Below are 12300 nucleotides of genomic sequence, written 5' to 3'. Positions count from 1 at the left end.
TGTATTTGCTGTGTTCCTTGATATTTGCCAAAGCTAAAGTGGCTCCCATAAAAGGGAAATCACCTTGGAATTAATAGCCATATACCTAGCCCTCAAAGTTATTGCTAAGGTTTTGCAGGCCCTAATTCCTATCAATATGCAGGCTTTTTTCCTTGTGTCTGATGTAGCCCTGTCATGAGTTTTAAATGGAGAAGGGCTCAAAAAAAAAATATTCTTGTGGAAAATCATATATCGGATGTAAATAAATCATTGATTGAACTTGTTTACATTAGACTTGAAAATAACTACATTATAGCCAGCTGGGAAGCAGTTCCATAGTATTGTGTTCTACAACCTCAAATTTGGGGTACTCACTAAATTCAAATTTCATGCTCTTTCATTGCTAATTTCCGAACTGCTGACGCTCATTTTATTCTTTCTTGCTAAAATGGTAGCCTTCTCAATTTAAAAAAAATAAAAATAAAGGGAGATAAGTTAAAATGAGAAAATACGTTCTTGCTAATTAGTGGGAGAATCAATTTGAGGTTTTTTCTCATTCCTTTATTCCTTTTCTTCCTAAGTGAAGTAGCTAAAATACACAAATGGCGATTGGGTCTAATCTCAAATCTATCAATTATGAAAAGGGCTTCGGCCTCTAAAAAAAAAAAAAAAAAATTTTTTTCACTGAATAGTGTTCAAATAAAGTATCTCACTGAATCTTATAATCAGTATTTGGAGTTAATTGATTTAAGATGTAGTCACTTTCTTTCTTGATAACTGATCTAGAAAATCTGGATTTTTTTTTTTTGTATACATTCACTCAGCAGCAGACACACTTATTTGAATTCAATAATGAAAAATTGGGACAACCTTTGTTACCTTTGTTTGTTAATGGCAGTTTTAAATTATTTCATATTCTAATAAAAAAGTAATAAATTATCATTACTTTTTCCTCCTTTACTTGGCAGTATGTTAGAAATTTGACAATTACATCATGTCTCCCATTGTATTTGTTTTGCACCAATCAGATTCGTTTATTGTATTTGCTGTTGTGCAGTTCGCCTAGGCGAGCTTTTTGCATGTGTGCCTTTTTTTTTTGTTTCCATCAAGATAGCTCTACCAGAAGGATCTATAGAACTCACCCTCCACATAAGAATCATTTGGGTGCCTCTAGCCTTTAAGTCTCCTTGAGATTTTTATTTAAGGCTAAATGAATAGGCTAAGTTATTGCATTATGTATCTCCTTGAGACTTATTTTAAGCCCAAAATAATAGATTTTTAGGTCGGAATTGCTGACCTATTATTAAGGACCTTTCCTTCCAAGAACATTAATTATGAACTTCTGTAATATCGTCTCAAAGCGAGAATTGAATCTTTTTCATCAGAAGGCATATCAATCACCTTCAAATGGCTGTAAACTCAGATCTTCGGAGACAGATGAACCTGCTTCCAGCTCCTGTTGAAGATGAAAGACTATCACCTTTCGAGGTTGTTAACAGCTTTTTTCAGAGGCAAATGAGCATTCCTTTTTGCAACCGAGGAACTAATAAAATTTGTATTGAATTTTAAGGTAGGCCTTTGTTGTGTTTGTCTTATTCTGCCACTGTCATGGAGCAAAAAGCAGGTGAGATAAAATATCTCACAATATCGTAAAACTTTAATTTGAAAATAGTGCCATTCAATAAGTGCATAAGCACCTTTGTTTTTAATTATAATTTTTTTTCATGATGAAAATTATTTTATTTTTAACTTTTCAGCATGAGCCCCTTTCCACTCAAAAAAATGGTGCTAATGCAGAGAGTGATCCGTGCTATTTTTTAAATCGTATTTCCACGTTTAATTAAAGTTTTATGGGGTTTTTTTTAGTCAATTGTAAGGTTAAAGTACATAATAGGTACAAAACACCCTCCCCTCCCCATGTTAAGAATAGCTTTTTGAATAATAACGTTATTATTTCAGCACGGATCACTCTCTGCATGAGTATCAAAAAAATAATAGAGAGAGATATTGTGTTAAATTTATATTAGAAACTAATCTCCACTCTCATTTTTCCCCTCTCGTCCCAAAGATTTTCAGTATGGTCACACGTAATCACCTAAAAGAGTATAATCTCTTTTTGTTTGTTTGTTGGGGGCGAGTAGCTGAGAATCCTAATATATTTACGATTACGATTATTTTTTGTAATTAAATTTTTTTTTTTTACAGTTCTGAATTTTTTAGACGAGGCATGAATGTTTGTATTGTTCAGATTAATCAGACAATTGTTGTCAACATTTCGGTCGATGTAACCTCCAACCTTCGTCAGGTGTAGAAGTCACCATATTTTGGCAGGAAAAAAAGTGAGTAGCTCTCTGTACTCTAAGGTTTCGCCCTCTCCCTATTTTTTCCTGCGAAAACATGGCAACTTTTAATTTGTCCGATTAACTTAAACAATACAAAGATATTTTTTTATTTTAATTTTAGTACTTGAACAGGAAATCGACTTTTAACGGTCTCTAAAAATCTACCAATCCCAAACAACTTATTGCCATAGTTAATATTCTCAATCCAACTTCAATATATAAAAAAATGGGTGCTTGTCAATATTAAACGTCATTAGTAACATAAACACATGACTAAAATCAGCACTACTACAAACCTTAAGTTTGGGTAGCAATATGAAAAACAAATTTTAAAAATAAAATAGGTATTTCTGCAGTTTCCGGACGGTGCTGAAATAAGGTTATTGTGAAACGCATCTTTAAAATGGGAAGGAGCTTTGTTCCTATTTACAATGTCTCCCCACGGGACAGTTAGACACCAGGGTCGTTTTTTAATGTGGAGAAAAGGAACAAAAATAAAAATTGTTTCAGTCGTGAAGGATTTCTCCTTCACTAACAGAGAACAAGAAATTGAAGTGCAGCATCTGAAGAACAGATACTACACTTTGATCTTGTTTATATATTTTATTGCTTTTAAAAATTTTGACATTACAATTAAGTAAAAAAACAAAAGATTTTTAAACAACAAAATTAGGCACAAAGCCCTACAAGAAATTGGGGAGGGGAAGGGTTCAGGGTCTTTGTGACTAAAGTGATTAAAAGTAATAAATGTAGACTTTGGAGTCTTACTCTTGACTGGCAACATTTACCAAAATACCTCATTCACTCTATGGATCTTAATCTAACTAATAAATCCCCAGCGTTTAAGAATCAAAAACATATTTACAATTTAAAAACAGTTGTCTGTGTGTTTGTGTATGCATTTAAAAAAAAAAAAAAATTTTTTTTTTTGTGTGTGTGTGTGTGTGTGTGTGTGTGCATGTGTGAAAAATAAAAATCAATTTCATTAGAAAATAAAAAGTTTTTGAATTAAGAGAAAGATTGTTCGTGGAGTGAGGAAAAACTAATCAAAAGTGTTCATATCAAAAACGAAAAATAAATCGTACTGGGTTGTTAGTGAGGCCCCCTTGTACTAATCTAGGTGACTAGACCCCCCACTGTTTTTCGGGGAACCGAAAACAAGCAGGGCGATCCCTAATGGGGATTGGGGAAAATACCTTAATGGAAGTGGGAGAAAACAAAGCAACGGGTGGAGGGGGTTGGAAGGTGACCTCTGAGTGGGGAAGTGACCGGGGATGTTGAAAAAACAAGGATGCGGCACAAAGGGGATGGGCAGACTCAGAGGTTCTCTAGTACCAAAAAATAAAATCAGGAACAGGATCTCATTTGTACCACCAGTCAAGAGTCTTCTTAAAATGACTTAGCTAGAACTAAGTGGGATGGGTTCCGAAGGACCCAGCACCGCCCGTGCCATGCTTAAGGAGGGAACACGTATTGAAACTTGGCTCCTCGATGGATGCACAAACTAGTGCTGTGCACCCACCTCTTGTCAAATTTCACTCTAGGAAACCTCCTCCAATCGCATCCGATCTTTACTTTAAGCAAATGTTTAAAGTAAACGATCAGATCCCGATCCGGAACAGATGTCCCTTCGCGGACCAACTTGAGGCGCGTGATCCAAATCACCATGCGCGCTACTGCCAGGATCGCCAGGAAAACCATTTTTTCCTCCCTGGGGAGTGGCGGCTTTATGTTGTACACAAAATAACCTTCGTCGAGATCGAGCGAACATTCGGCATCGACGCGAGCCGTTACCCCCCCCCCCCCGACGTACTCCAATAAGGAGTGGATCCGGCTGCAACTAAAAAACGCGTGCCCGATCGTTTCGGGCTTGCGTTCGTCAGCGCGGACAGAAGCCCCTCGCATGTTCTTTATACCGGCAGAGTTCGTCGAGAAGGGGCAGCGAGTTTCGGACCAGTCGCCAGGTGAGGGAAAATTCCGAGTTGTTCAGAATCTCCCGTCCCGGCGCCCAACTTCAATGAGAACGGACAACCTCCATCAACCATCCCATCCGCCTACAAAGTGGATCCTTCGCGGTCCCCTCCACTAGCTCCCGATAAAGTTTCTTTCTTGGCTGATCGAGGACACTGGTCCCCGGCAAAGCTCTAAAAGCGGTCCGGCATTCGGAGAAGAACTTAGACTCCCCCCTCGGTCTACGACGACCTTCTACCGAGGGGTTGGATTTGAGATTGGGAAACGAGTTCTCAACCACAGGGACCCAAGGAGCGGCTTCTTCAAGCGAACAACCCAGGAAAGCCAATCCCTCAGCATTTCTATGACACAAGAGACTGGGCTGAACCAGGCCTCCCTCGCTCGGACTCTGGACACAGACCTCTCTGCAGACATAATGCTTACCATCGTTCCACAATAGTGAATCGAGGTGCCCTTGCAAGCGGGTTAGTCGTTCTGCAGGGAGAGGAAGTACAGACAATCGGTAAAGGATGAGCGGAAAGACGTATGTAGTTCAAGCCTCCGCCTGACCCTTCAAGGACAATTTCCTTCCAATCCAAGTCTTCACCGACGATTTGACCTTGCCATATACTTCCGACCAATTCTTTTCCAGCTGAAGTCCCGGTCCAAACCAGACACCGAGAATACGGACTGGTCCATCGGTCCAACTGAAAATACCTGCAAGCGAGTTTACCCCGGTCCAGGCCCCCAACCGCAGGCCGACAGACTTGCTGCGGTTGAAGATGGCCTCTGTGACTTCTTCGTATCGAGCGAGCGCCTCAACCACCGCTTGAACGTCCGTGTGGCAAGACACGAACATGGTGACGTCATCAGCGAATGCGGAAACCCTGGCTCGTGTGCCTCCAGGGAGAGCTATTCCGCGCAGGACTGGTGTAGCCGCCTCGTCCCTTAACTTGTGAAGGAGGGGTTCCAACGCCAGGACGTACAACAGAGGCGACAGCGGACAACCCTGACGCACTGACCGAGAGACAGCGAATGACTCCGACAGCTTACCGTTGATCTGCAGTCTGCACCGCTACCGTCGGCCTATCATACAGGACAAAGATCCACTTGCGGAAGTCCGGATTAAATCCGGCGGCCTCTAGCACAGCTCCCAAGAACCGATGGTCGACCCTATCGAATGCCTTGGACTGATCTAAACTGATCAGCGCGGCTTCGGGTCGTCTTCTGTCTCCTTTTGATCTTGACCCGAAGGGAGCTTTGTTAAGTATTCTGTATTTGCACCAAACTATTTAGACAAAAACTACTGTAATACAACTTGAAACTCCTATCTAAAAACCATAGCACGGTCCTTACCTTGCACAAGTACAGAATTTAATAAAGATACAGTAAAAATTTAAGGTGCTTTTTCGTTATAATAGCGAAATTAAAAATATTGAATTTCGAGTGGCAAAACCAATGGTAATCTACTTAATTGTCATGTCGAAGTAATGTACGTTACGTATCCAAAAATTACGAAAAACGATAAGATAGAAAATTAATTATTAATGAAAAGTTTTTGAAGACAATTAGCGAAAACTGAGTTTTGTTAAATTAGCCTAAGATTTTCAAAGGTTTCAGAAAATAATTACCTCCCTTGTTACTATTTGAACTCTCCGGCTCTTTTTTTTTTCTTTTTTTTTTTTTTTTAGCAAAATTCAAGGTGTTATTTCGATTGGCACTCGTGGTGGCAATTGAAAGTGAAAAAAATACAAAATAAAGTCTGTATGATGAACGTACTCGTTACAGAACGAAGATGTCATATTCCAAAAAATAAGGAAATTGATTAAGTATTTTTTTAAGTGTGGAAACTTTCTCCACGGAAAGGTAGAGGTTAACAAGGATTTTGCAACAATGGTTTGTTGCGACTTTTGACTAGGTTGTGGAACCTTGTCGGTCTGGTAATAAGGGTAACGATTCGATTTCCTACAACTCCAATCCCAAACTGAAATCACAACCAAAATTCAGTTCACTCCATCCTTCTTATCCAGTCAGCCAATCAAATAAGTTAAACGTAACAACTACCAATATAAAAAAGAGTCATCACCCACACAAAAGGTTTCTGCTGCCACTCTTCCTGAGAGTCACAGGTAAGTGCTTCAAGTTTTCTAGAAATCAAAAGTTACGATTTTTAGCGATTTTACTAAATTGCATTGAATATAAGGCTAAAAGGCTAAGAGTAAAAAAACATTATTAAGGCCGATGTTTTTTTACCCATCGATTTACGTCGTCTCCCCTTTTTTCTTTCATGGAATTTAATGATGGCGGACGAAAACACTACAACTCGCTTAAAAGAACTACGTGATCAAATTACGTGATTTTGGGAATATTTCATCTTTGTTTCGTGACTGGTGTGGTACAATGTACAGACTTTTCTGCATTTTATTTACTTTTAATTGCCGCCATAAGTGCTAATTTGAATAAGCACCTTTTCTATATTATCGTTTTTTTGTGATTTTTGGATATGTTCATTGGCGCCTGTTCATTATTATTGCGGTTATCCTGACGCTCCGCTCCGCACTTCTTTATTTACATTGGAAGTGACGTCACACAAATCTTATAATACGGATGGCTACAATTGTAAAAATAATTTGTTTTATTTTTCTTTCATTTTGAGCTCCTTTTTTCTCCCGTTTGTTTTTGTTTTCTACAATTAATAAACCAGTTTACAAGTAAATTCAATCTTGGAAACTACTCGTTTGCCGTAATTTTAAACGTTATTTTCATTTTCAGCGACCCCGAAAACCTTTAAGAGTGGTAATTTCAAAGGAATTTGAGGGTGGCGTAATTCTTCATATTTACCTTTTTTTTTTTAATTGAATTGTTAGGTGAAAGTACAGAATAGTTACAATACACCCTCCCTTCCCCAAGTTAAATAATAGGTTTCTAAATAATAGCGTTAAAAAATAGCTCGGGTCATAAAGTGCAGGAGGACTGCAGGCCGGCAGGAGTACCTATAAAAGGTAACGCCGGATCGGAAAAAGAGCTCAAAATGAAAACAAAATAAATTCTCCGCTCAAAATAAGAAATGGGAGAAAAAAAAAAAAAAGTTAAATTCTCCGCTGTGTTAGTAATTAAAAACTAAAACAAATTCTCAAAATGAAAAGAAATGTTAGATTCTCCGCACAAATACCAATATAACAAATGGGAGAGAAAAAAAAATTAAATTCGCTAAAACAAATTTTTTACTTGTAAACTGGTTTATTAATTGTAGAAAACAAAAACAAACGGGAGAAAAAAGGAGCTCAAAATGAAAGAAAAATAAAACAAATTATTTTCACAATTGTAGCCATCCGTATTATAAGATTTGTGTGACGTCATTTCCAATGTAAATAAAGAAGTGCGGAGCGTCAGGATAACCATTATTGCAACATAACAATTAAGTAGATGCCGTTGGTTTTCTTGAAATTCAATAGTTCGATTTAGTATTTGTTTACGACCTAACCCAGCGTAATATAAATACGCTCAACCTCCTTATGTTAAGAACGGCTTTCGGAATAAACACCCTTCAATTTCGAAAGCCGTTTTTAACACGGGGAGGTTGGGGTGTTTATCCTACGCTAGGTTAGGTCTTAAAAAAATAGGAATACCAAAAATAAATTAATCGGAAAAGACGTAACGGGACCGTGAAAAGTCAACTTGACATCTTCGGGACCGTTATAAATTAATTTTATTTTATACTTTTGCATATATTTTTTTTTATGAAATTACTAATAAATTTTAAAAACAATTTTAAATATTGTGTGTCACGGAGAGGGGGGTGCGGTGCACATTGACAATGTCGATAGGATGTTAGTTCATATTGGGGGGAGGGTCGAAAATGGCGTAAACAAAACATTATTGTTCATCTTTTTATTTATTTATTTATTTTTCACATTATGACAATTTTATGCTAAGCTCGGAATTAAAAAGAAATGAAAAGTAGTCTTACCGCATCGACTGCCTGCTGTAAAATATTGGTGAATTTGGAAAACATTTTCTTCTTATTGAGAGGCATGTATCCTTCTTCTAGTAGACTTTTTCAAAAAAAAAAAAAAGATGTCTATTTCATTGATAATAATACTTCATGTGATGCTGTACCGCATCTTTATTATTCCGTATGGCAAAAATAGCATATCTTGCTCAGCATCACTTACTGAACAAACAACTACATAGATATATTGTCAATAATCTACTGTTATGTATTTTCGTTTCTCTCAAATTAACCCGAGATGAAACAAATTAATCGGTAAGCAAAATAAGCTGACATGTCAGAAACAGAAATAGTCAAAGACTGTTATCATCGTAGCGGAAGTACGTTTACAACGCACACGCGCTTTTGTGTTGTGATGCGTTCATTTCCGGCGGAAATTAAGTCGAAACCGGGTAGACGTAACAGGACAGTTGGACATGCTCTGTTTTCTTTTTCATTAAAGAAATTACCACACCTTTCACGACGAACGAAAAAAAAAAGGTGGTTTGACTTCGAAGGATAAAAACAAGTATAATTATATATATATGTATTTTTTTATTTTGGTGCTTAAGGATAAACCTATTTTCAAAACAAAAATACAGAAAAATGCTAAAAATACTTTTATGTACTTATTTTGTCACTGATCAAAGACGTCCTATTCCAAAAATCACGTAAATTGATTAAGTTATTTTTGTTTTTTAACTAAGAAAATCAAATTTTATGATGAAACAACGCATTATGTTTTGATCCGCTTTGTTTTATAATAAGGATAGAAACAACTCAATTTGAACTATCGAGATCAAACTAAGTCTTGTAATGACTTACAATTTCCTATTAAAATCGCTAAAAAACATAAAATAATTATTCTCTAAATAAAAAAAAACTACTTGATCAATTTACGTAATTTTTTTAATATAACATTTTTGTTCCGTGACGGGTACGTACACCATAAAGATTTTTATGCAATTTATTTATTTATTTTTTTAATAGGTTTAATTCTAAAGAACCACCATCGTTAATGTAATTTGCTTAGCATCCATTAAGGGTAAATTTATAAAAACTGTATAAATTCATGTTTGTTCCCAAACTTCTAGAGTTTTGGAGGGAGACTACTCCCCTCTCTCATAACTAAATATTCTAAAATTACATTACGCGCAGAGCACTTGTTTAGATATATGAAACAAACACAGGCATTTCGGGAGGAAAGATAAGTTATTTTTTTACCGGTAAATTTATACAAATACCGTGACAGCGAATTATTAATAATAACCCTAACCCTAACCCAGTTTTCAGATTCGTGTTCAGCACACCGAAACGTAACAGAATACTACGTCTGTTTTTACTAATTCGCTGTCACGGTGTTTGTATAATAATACCTTTTTACCTAACTGGATAATTTTTTTAGTGTTTTTATTTAATGTAACATGTTTATTCAGCTCAAAAAACATAGTATTTACCAATGTATTGGAAAATTAAAAAGGTAAATTTTTCACCTCCACAATTTTTTTTTTTTTTTTTTTTTTTTTTTTTTTTTTTTAAGTTTTTGCCTATGCTGAATAGGGAAATCACATTGAAATTTTGCAGAAATGAGTAGTTATCGAGATATAAGAATTTGTATAATGCATTGTATTCTTTGGCGGTCACCTTTGGTACGCGCGTGCGCGCGCCATAAACAAATCTACGCGCATAGCAAAGATGGCCGCCAAAAAATACAATGCATAAAACAACTTTTTATATCTCGATAATTACTTATTTCTGCAAAATTTCAATACGATTTCCGTATTCAGCATGGTCGAAAACCTTAGGAAGTCGTCATTTAAAAGAAAATTGTGGAGGTGGAGCTGGACCTAATTCAAAAAATAATACCGTTTAGTTTTTTTTATTTTAACTCCTTTTCCCAAACTAACCGTGTGAAAGAGAAAATCGGGCGCCATTTTAAGTTTTCCAATACACCGGTAAACACTATGTTTTTCGAGCTGAATAAACATGTTACATTAAATAAAAACACTAGAAAATTCTCCAATTAGGTAGAAAAGTAACTTACCCTGCCTTTGATAACATTTATTTGTTATGTATTTGTTTTTTGACAACTTTTTCGAATCTATGTGTACAGTAATACAAACCCAAATTTTTTATAGGTGCGTGTGAGAAGGGGGAGGGCTGAATTATATAACGTTAACTCGACCTTGAGCGAGGCTACCGCTGCGCTACACTGTAGCGGCGCTACAGTTCAGTGGCCGTGCCTTGAGTCATGCATCCATCCTAGGTGGAAAGAAAGGTAATTTTTATTTGGTGTTTGTTCGGGATAAGAACGAAACTCGAACTATTATGAAAAATGATATAGTAAAAAAATTAAATATTAATGAAAATAGCTTTTGAAAAAAAGTACGACTTTTACTTAAATAATAAACAGAATAGTTTGTCTTATAATAGCAAGGGAACATACCTGCAGTCTGTCTTGTTACATTTCAAGAATAATAATGTCAGATCAGTGGATCATGAAATAGTGAAAGTACATGTTCATGTTGTCGTAATCCCACTCATGTCCAAGTATTGGGTTCTATCATGAGTCCTATCTTCTCGGTTAGCGTTTATATTTGACATAAGTTTCAAGGCCCAGTCGATAATAGCCACGGACAGTGTTCACAGAGGAGGGGAAGAGGAGCACTCTATTCTCTTTCATCGCGTTGTCTCTTCATTCTTCCTCCTGTTTTCCTCAAAGTCGATAGTGCCATCATGTATTGATCTCCACCATGTCGTTCGATCCCTGGTAGTTTCTTTCTACAAACACGCGCTGATGTTGGTCTCAGGGTACGCTTTAGTTGGTTCTTGTAACGCATTTTAAGCACTTTTCGTGGTCTGGTCTTGATGGCCAGCTCGCCATATAGGATTTTCTTGGAGAGCCTTGAAGGATCCATCCTGTAGATATGTCCTGCCGAGCGGAGGTGATGGTGAATAATGATAGCCCCGACACTGCTCACAGAGACTCTGTCGAACACTTTAGTATTGGTGGTGTTCTGATGAAGCGGTGCACTCTCTTGGTAACATAATGCATATGGACGTGTGTGAGAAAATCAGCAGCAGTCATAGGATAGTTGACTAGCGAAAATATTAGCAGCAGCAGCTGTTAAAGCACATATGCAAATTGGCAAGTGTGCACAGATGATGTCACAGGACGAAGGAGAGAAAAGGAAAAAGGACAGCACATAGCCAAGAAGAGAAGCAAAGTGCATGCCGAAGATGGACAGTAATCATTGTGTAGATTAACATTCCCAAGCAAATTTAGAAAGGCATTTAATGCTTTTTTACATTAATGATCTTTTGAACCAACGTATTTCAGGTGAAAACATTATTGTGTACACTTGTCATGGCAAAATTAGTATAGATTCCAAAAATTACGAAAAACAATCCGGTAGAAGATAAATTAAAAATAAAAATAGCATTTATCAAATTATCAAGTTTTATTGTATGTTTTAATGTAGAAGAGTTGTGCCACCAGTTCAGTATGTCAAGCAAGGGAGATTTCTTTCTAGGGCAATTGCTCTTGACATATCAAAGGCCTTTGACAAAGTATGGCATAAGGGTCTACTTCACAAGATTTCCAGCTACGGTATAACGGGAAATGTTTTCTCAATCATTAAATCATTTCTCTCCGATAGGCTCATAAGAGTAGTGGTCGATGGACAAAAATCGGAGGCCTGCAATATAAATGCTGGAGTCCCCCAGGGGTCAATCCTGGGCCCAACTCTCTTCCTGATCTACATCAATGACCTCCCTAAACACATACTTAAATCATTCGTTGACATCTATGCTGATGACACAACCATCTACGGCAACACATCAAAGGCTGTAAATGACAAAGTTCTCTCTGATTCTCTCTCCTCTGATCTCGAGCGCGTGGTTCAGTGGGGGAAGATGTGGCTGGTTACCTTTAATGCATCCAAAACCAAACTCCTATCCTTATATCATCAACGCTCTGATCCCCAGCTGGCATCAATTGTGATGGATGGCTCTCGTCTGGGTGAGGCTCCGTGTTTT

The 12300-nt window shown here is 37.1% G+C and overlaps 2 protein-coding genes across 10 annotated transcripts in view; one reads left to right on the top strand and one right to left on the bottom strand.

Annotated features, from left to right (window-relative positions):
* The window catches only part of LOC145283561 (FHF complex subunit HOOK interacting protein 2A-like), a 143717-nt gene extending 134996 nt beyond the window's left edge, over positions 1-8721 (bottom strand). For 4 of the 6 annotated variants that reach the window (XM_080132448.1, XM_080132457.1, XM_080132450.1 and 1 more), the window contains exon 1: positions 8242-8634. In XM_080132448.1, the coding sequence (XP_079988574.1) occupies positions 8242-8307 (66 nt within the window). In that variant the 5' untranslated portion in view covers positions 8308-8634. Of the gene's footprint in view, positions 1-8241 lie in introns of all 6 variants that reach the window. The other 2 variants (XM_080132459.1, XM_080132453.1) reach the window with 2 other exon arrangements.
* The window catches only part of LOC145283562 (arsenite methyltransferase-like), a 38545-nt gene continuing 32208 nt past the window's right edge, over positions 5964-12300 (top strand). Inside the window, exon 1 of one of the 4 annotated variants that reach the window (XM_080132463.1) lies at positions 5964-6400. The gene's annotated coding sequence lies outside the window, so the exon portion shown is untranslated. Of the gene's footprint in view, positions 6401-8646; positions 8792-10412; positions 10541-12300 lie in introns of those variants that run through there. The other 3 variants (XM_080132461.1, XM_080132462.1, XM_080132464.1) reach the window with 3 other exon arrangements.

The sequence above is a fragment of the Euprymna scolopes genome, chromosome 8 (genome assembly GCF_053919585.1).
Source record: "Euprymna scolopes isolate OS-2025 chromosome 8, ASM5391958v1, whole genome shotgun sequence".
NCBI lineage: Eukaryota > Metazoa > Mollusca > Cephalopoda > Sepiida > Sepiolidae > Euprymna > Euprymna scolopes.
The sequence above is the reverse complement of the archived record's forward strand: the minus strand, read 5'-3'. Positions and strand labels throughout refer to the sequence as shown.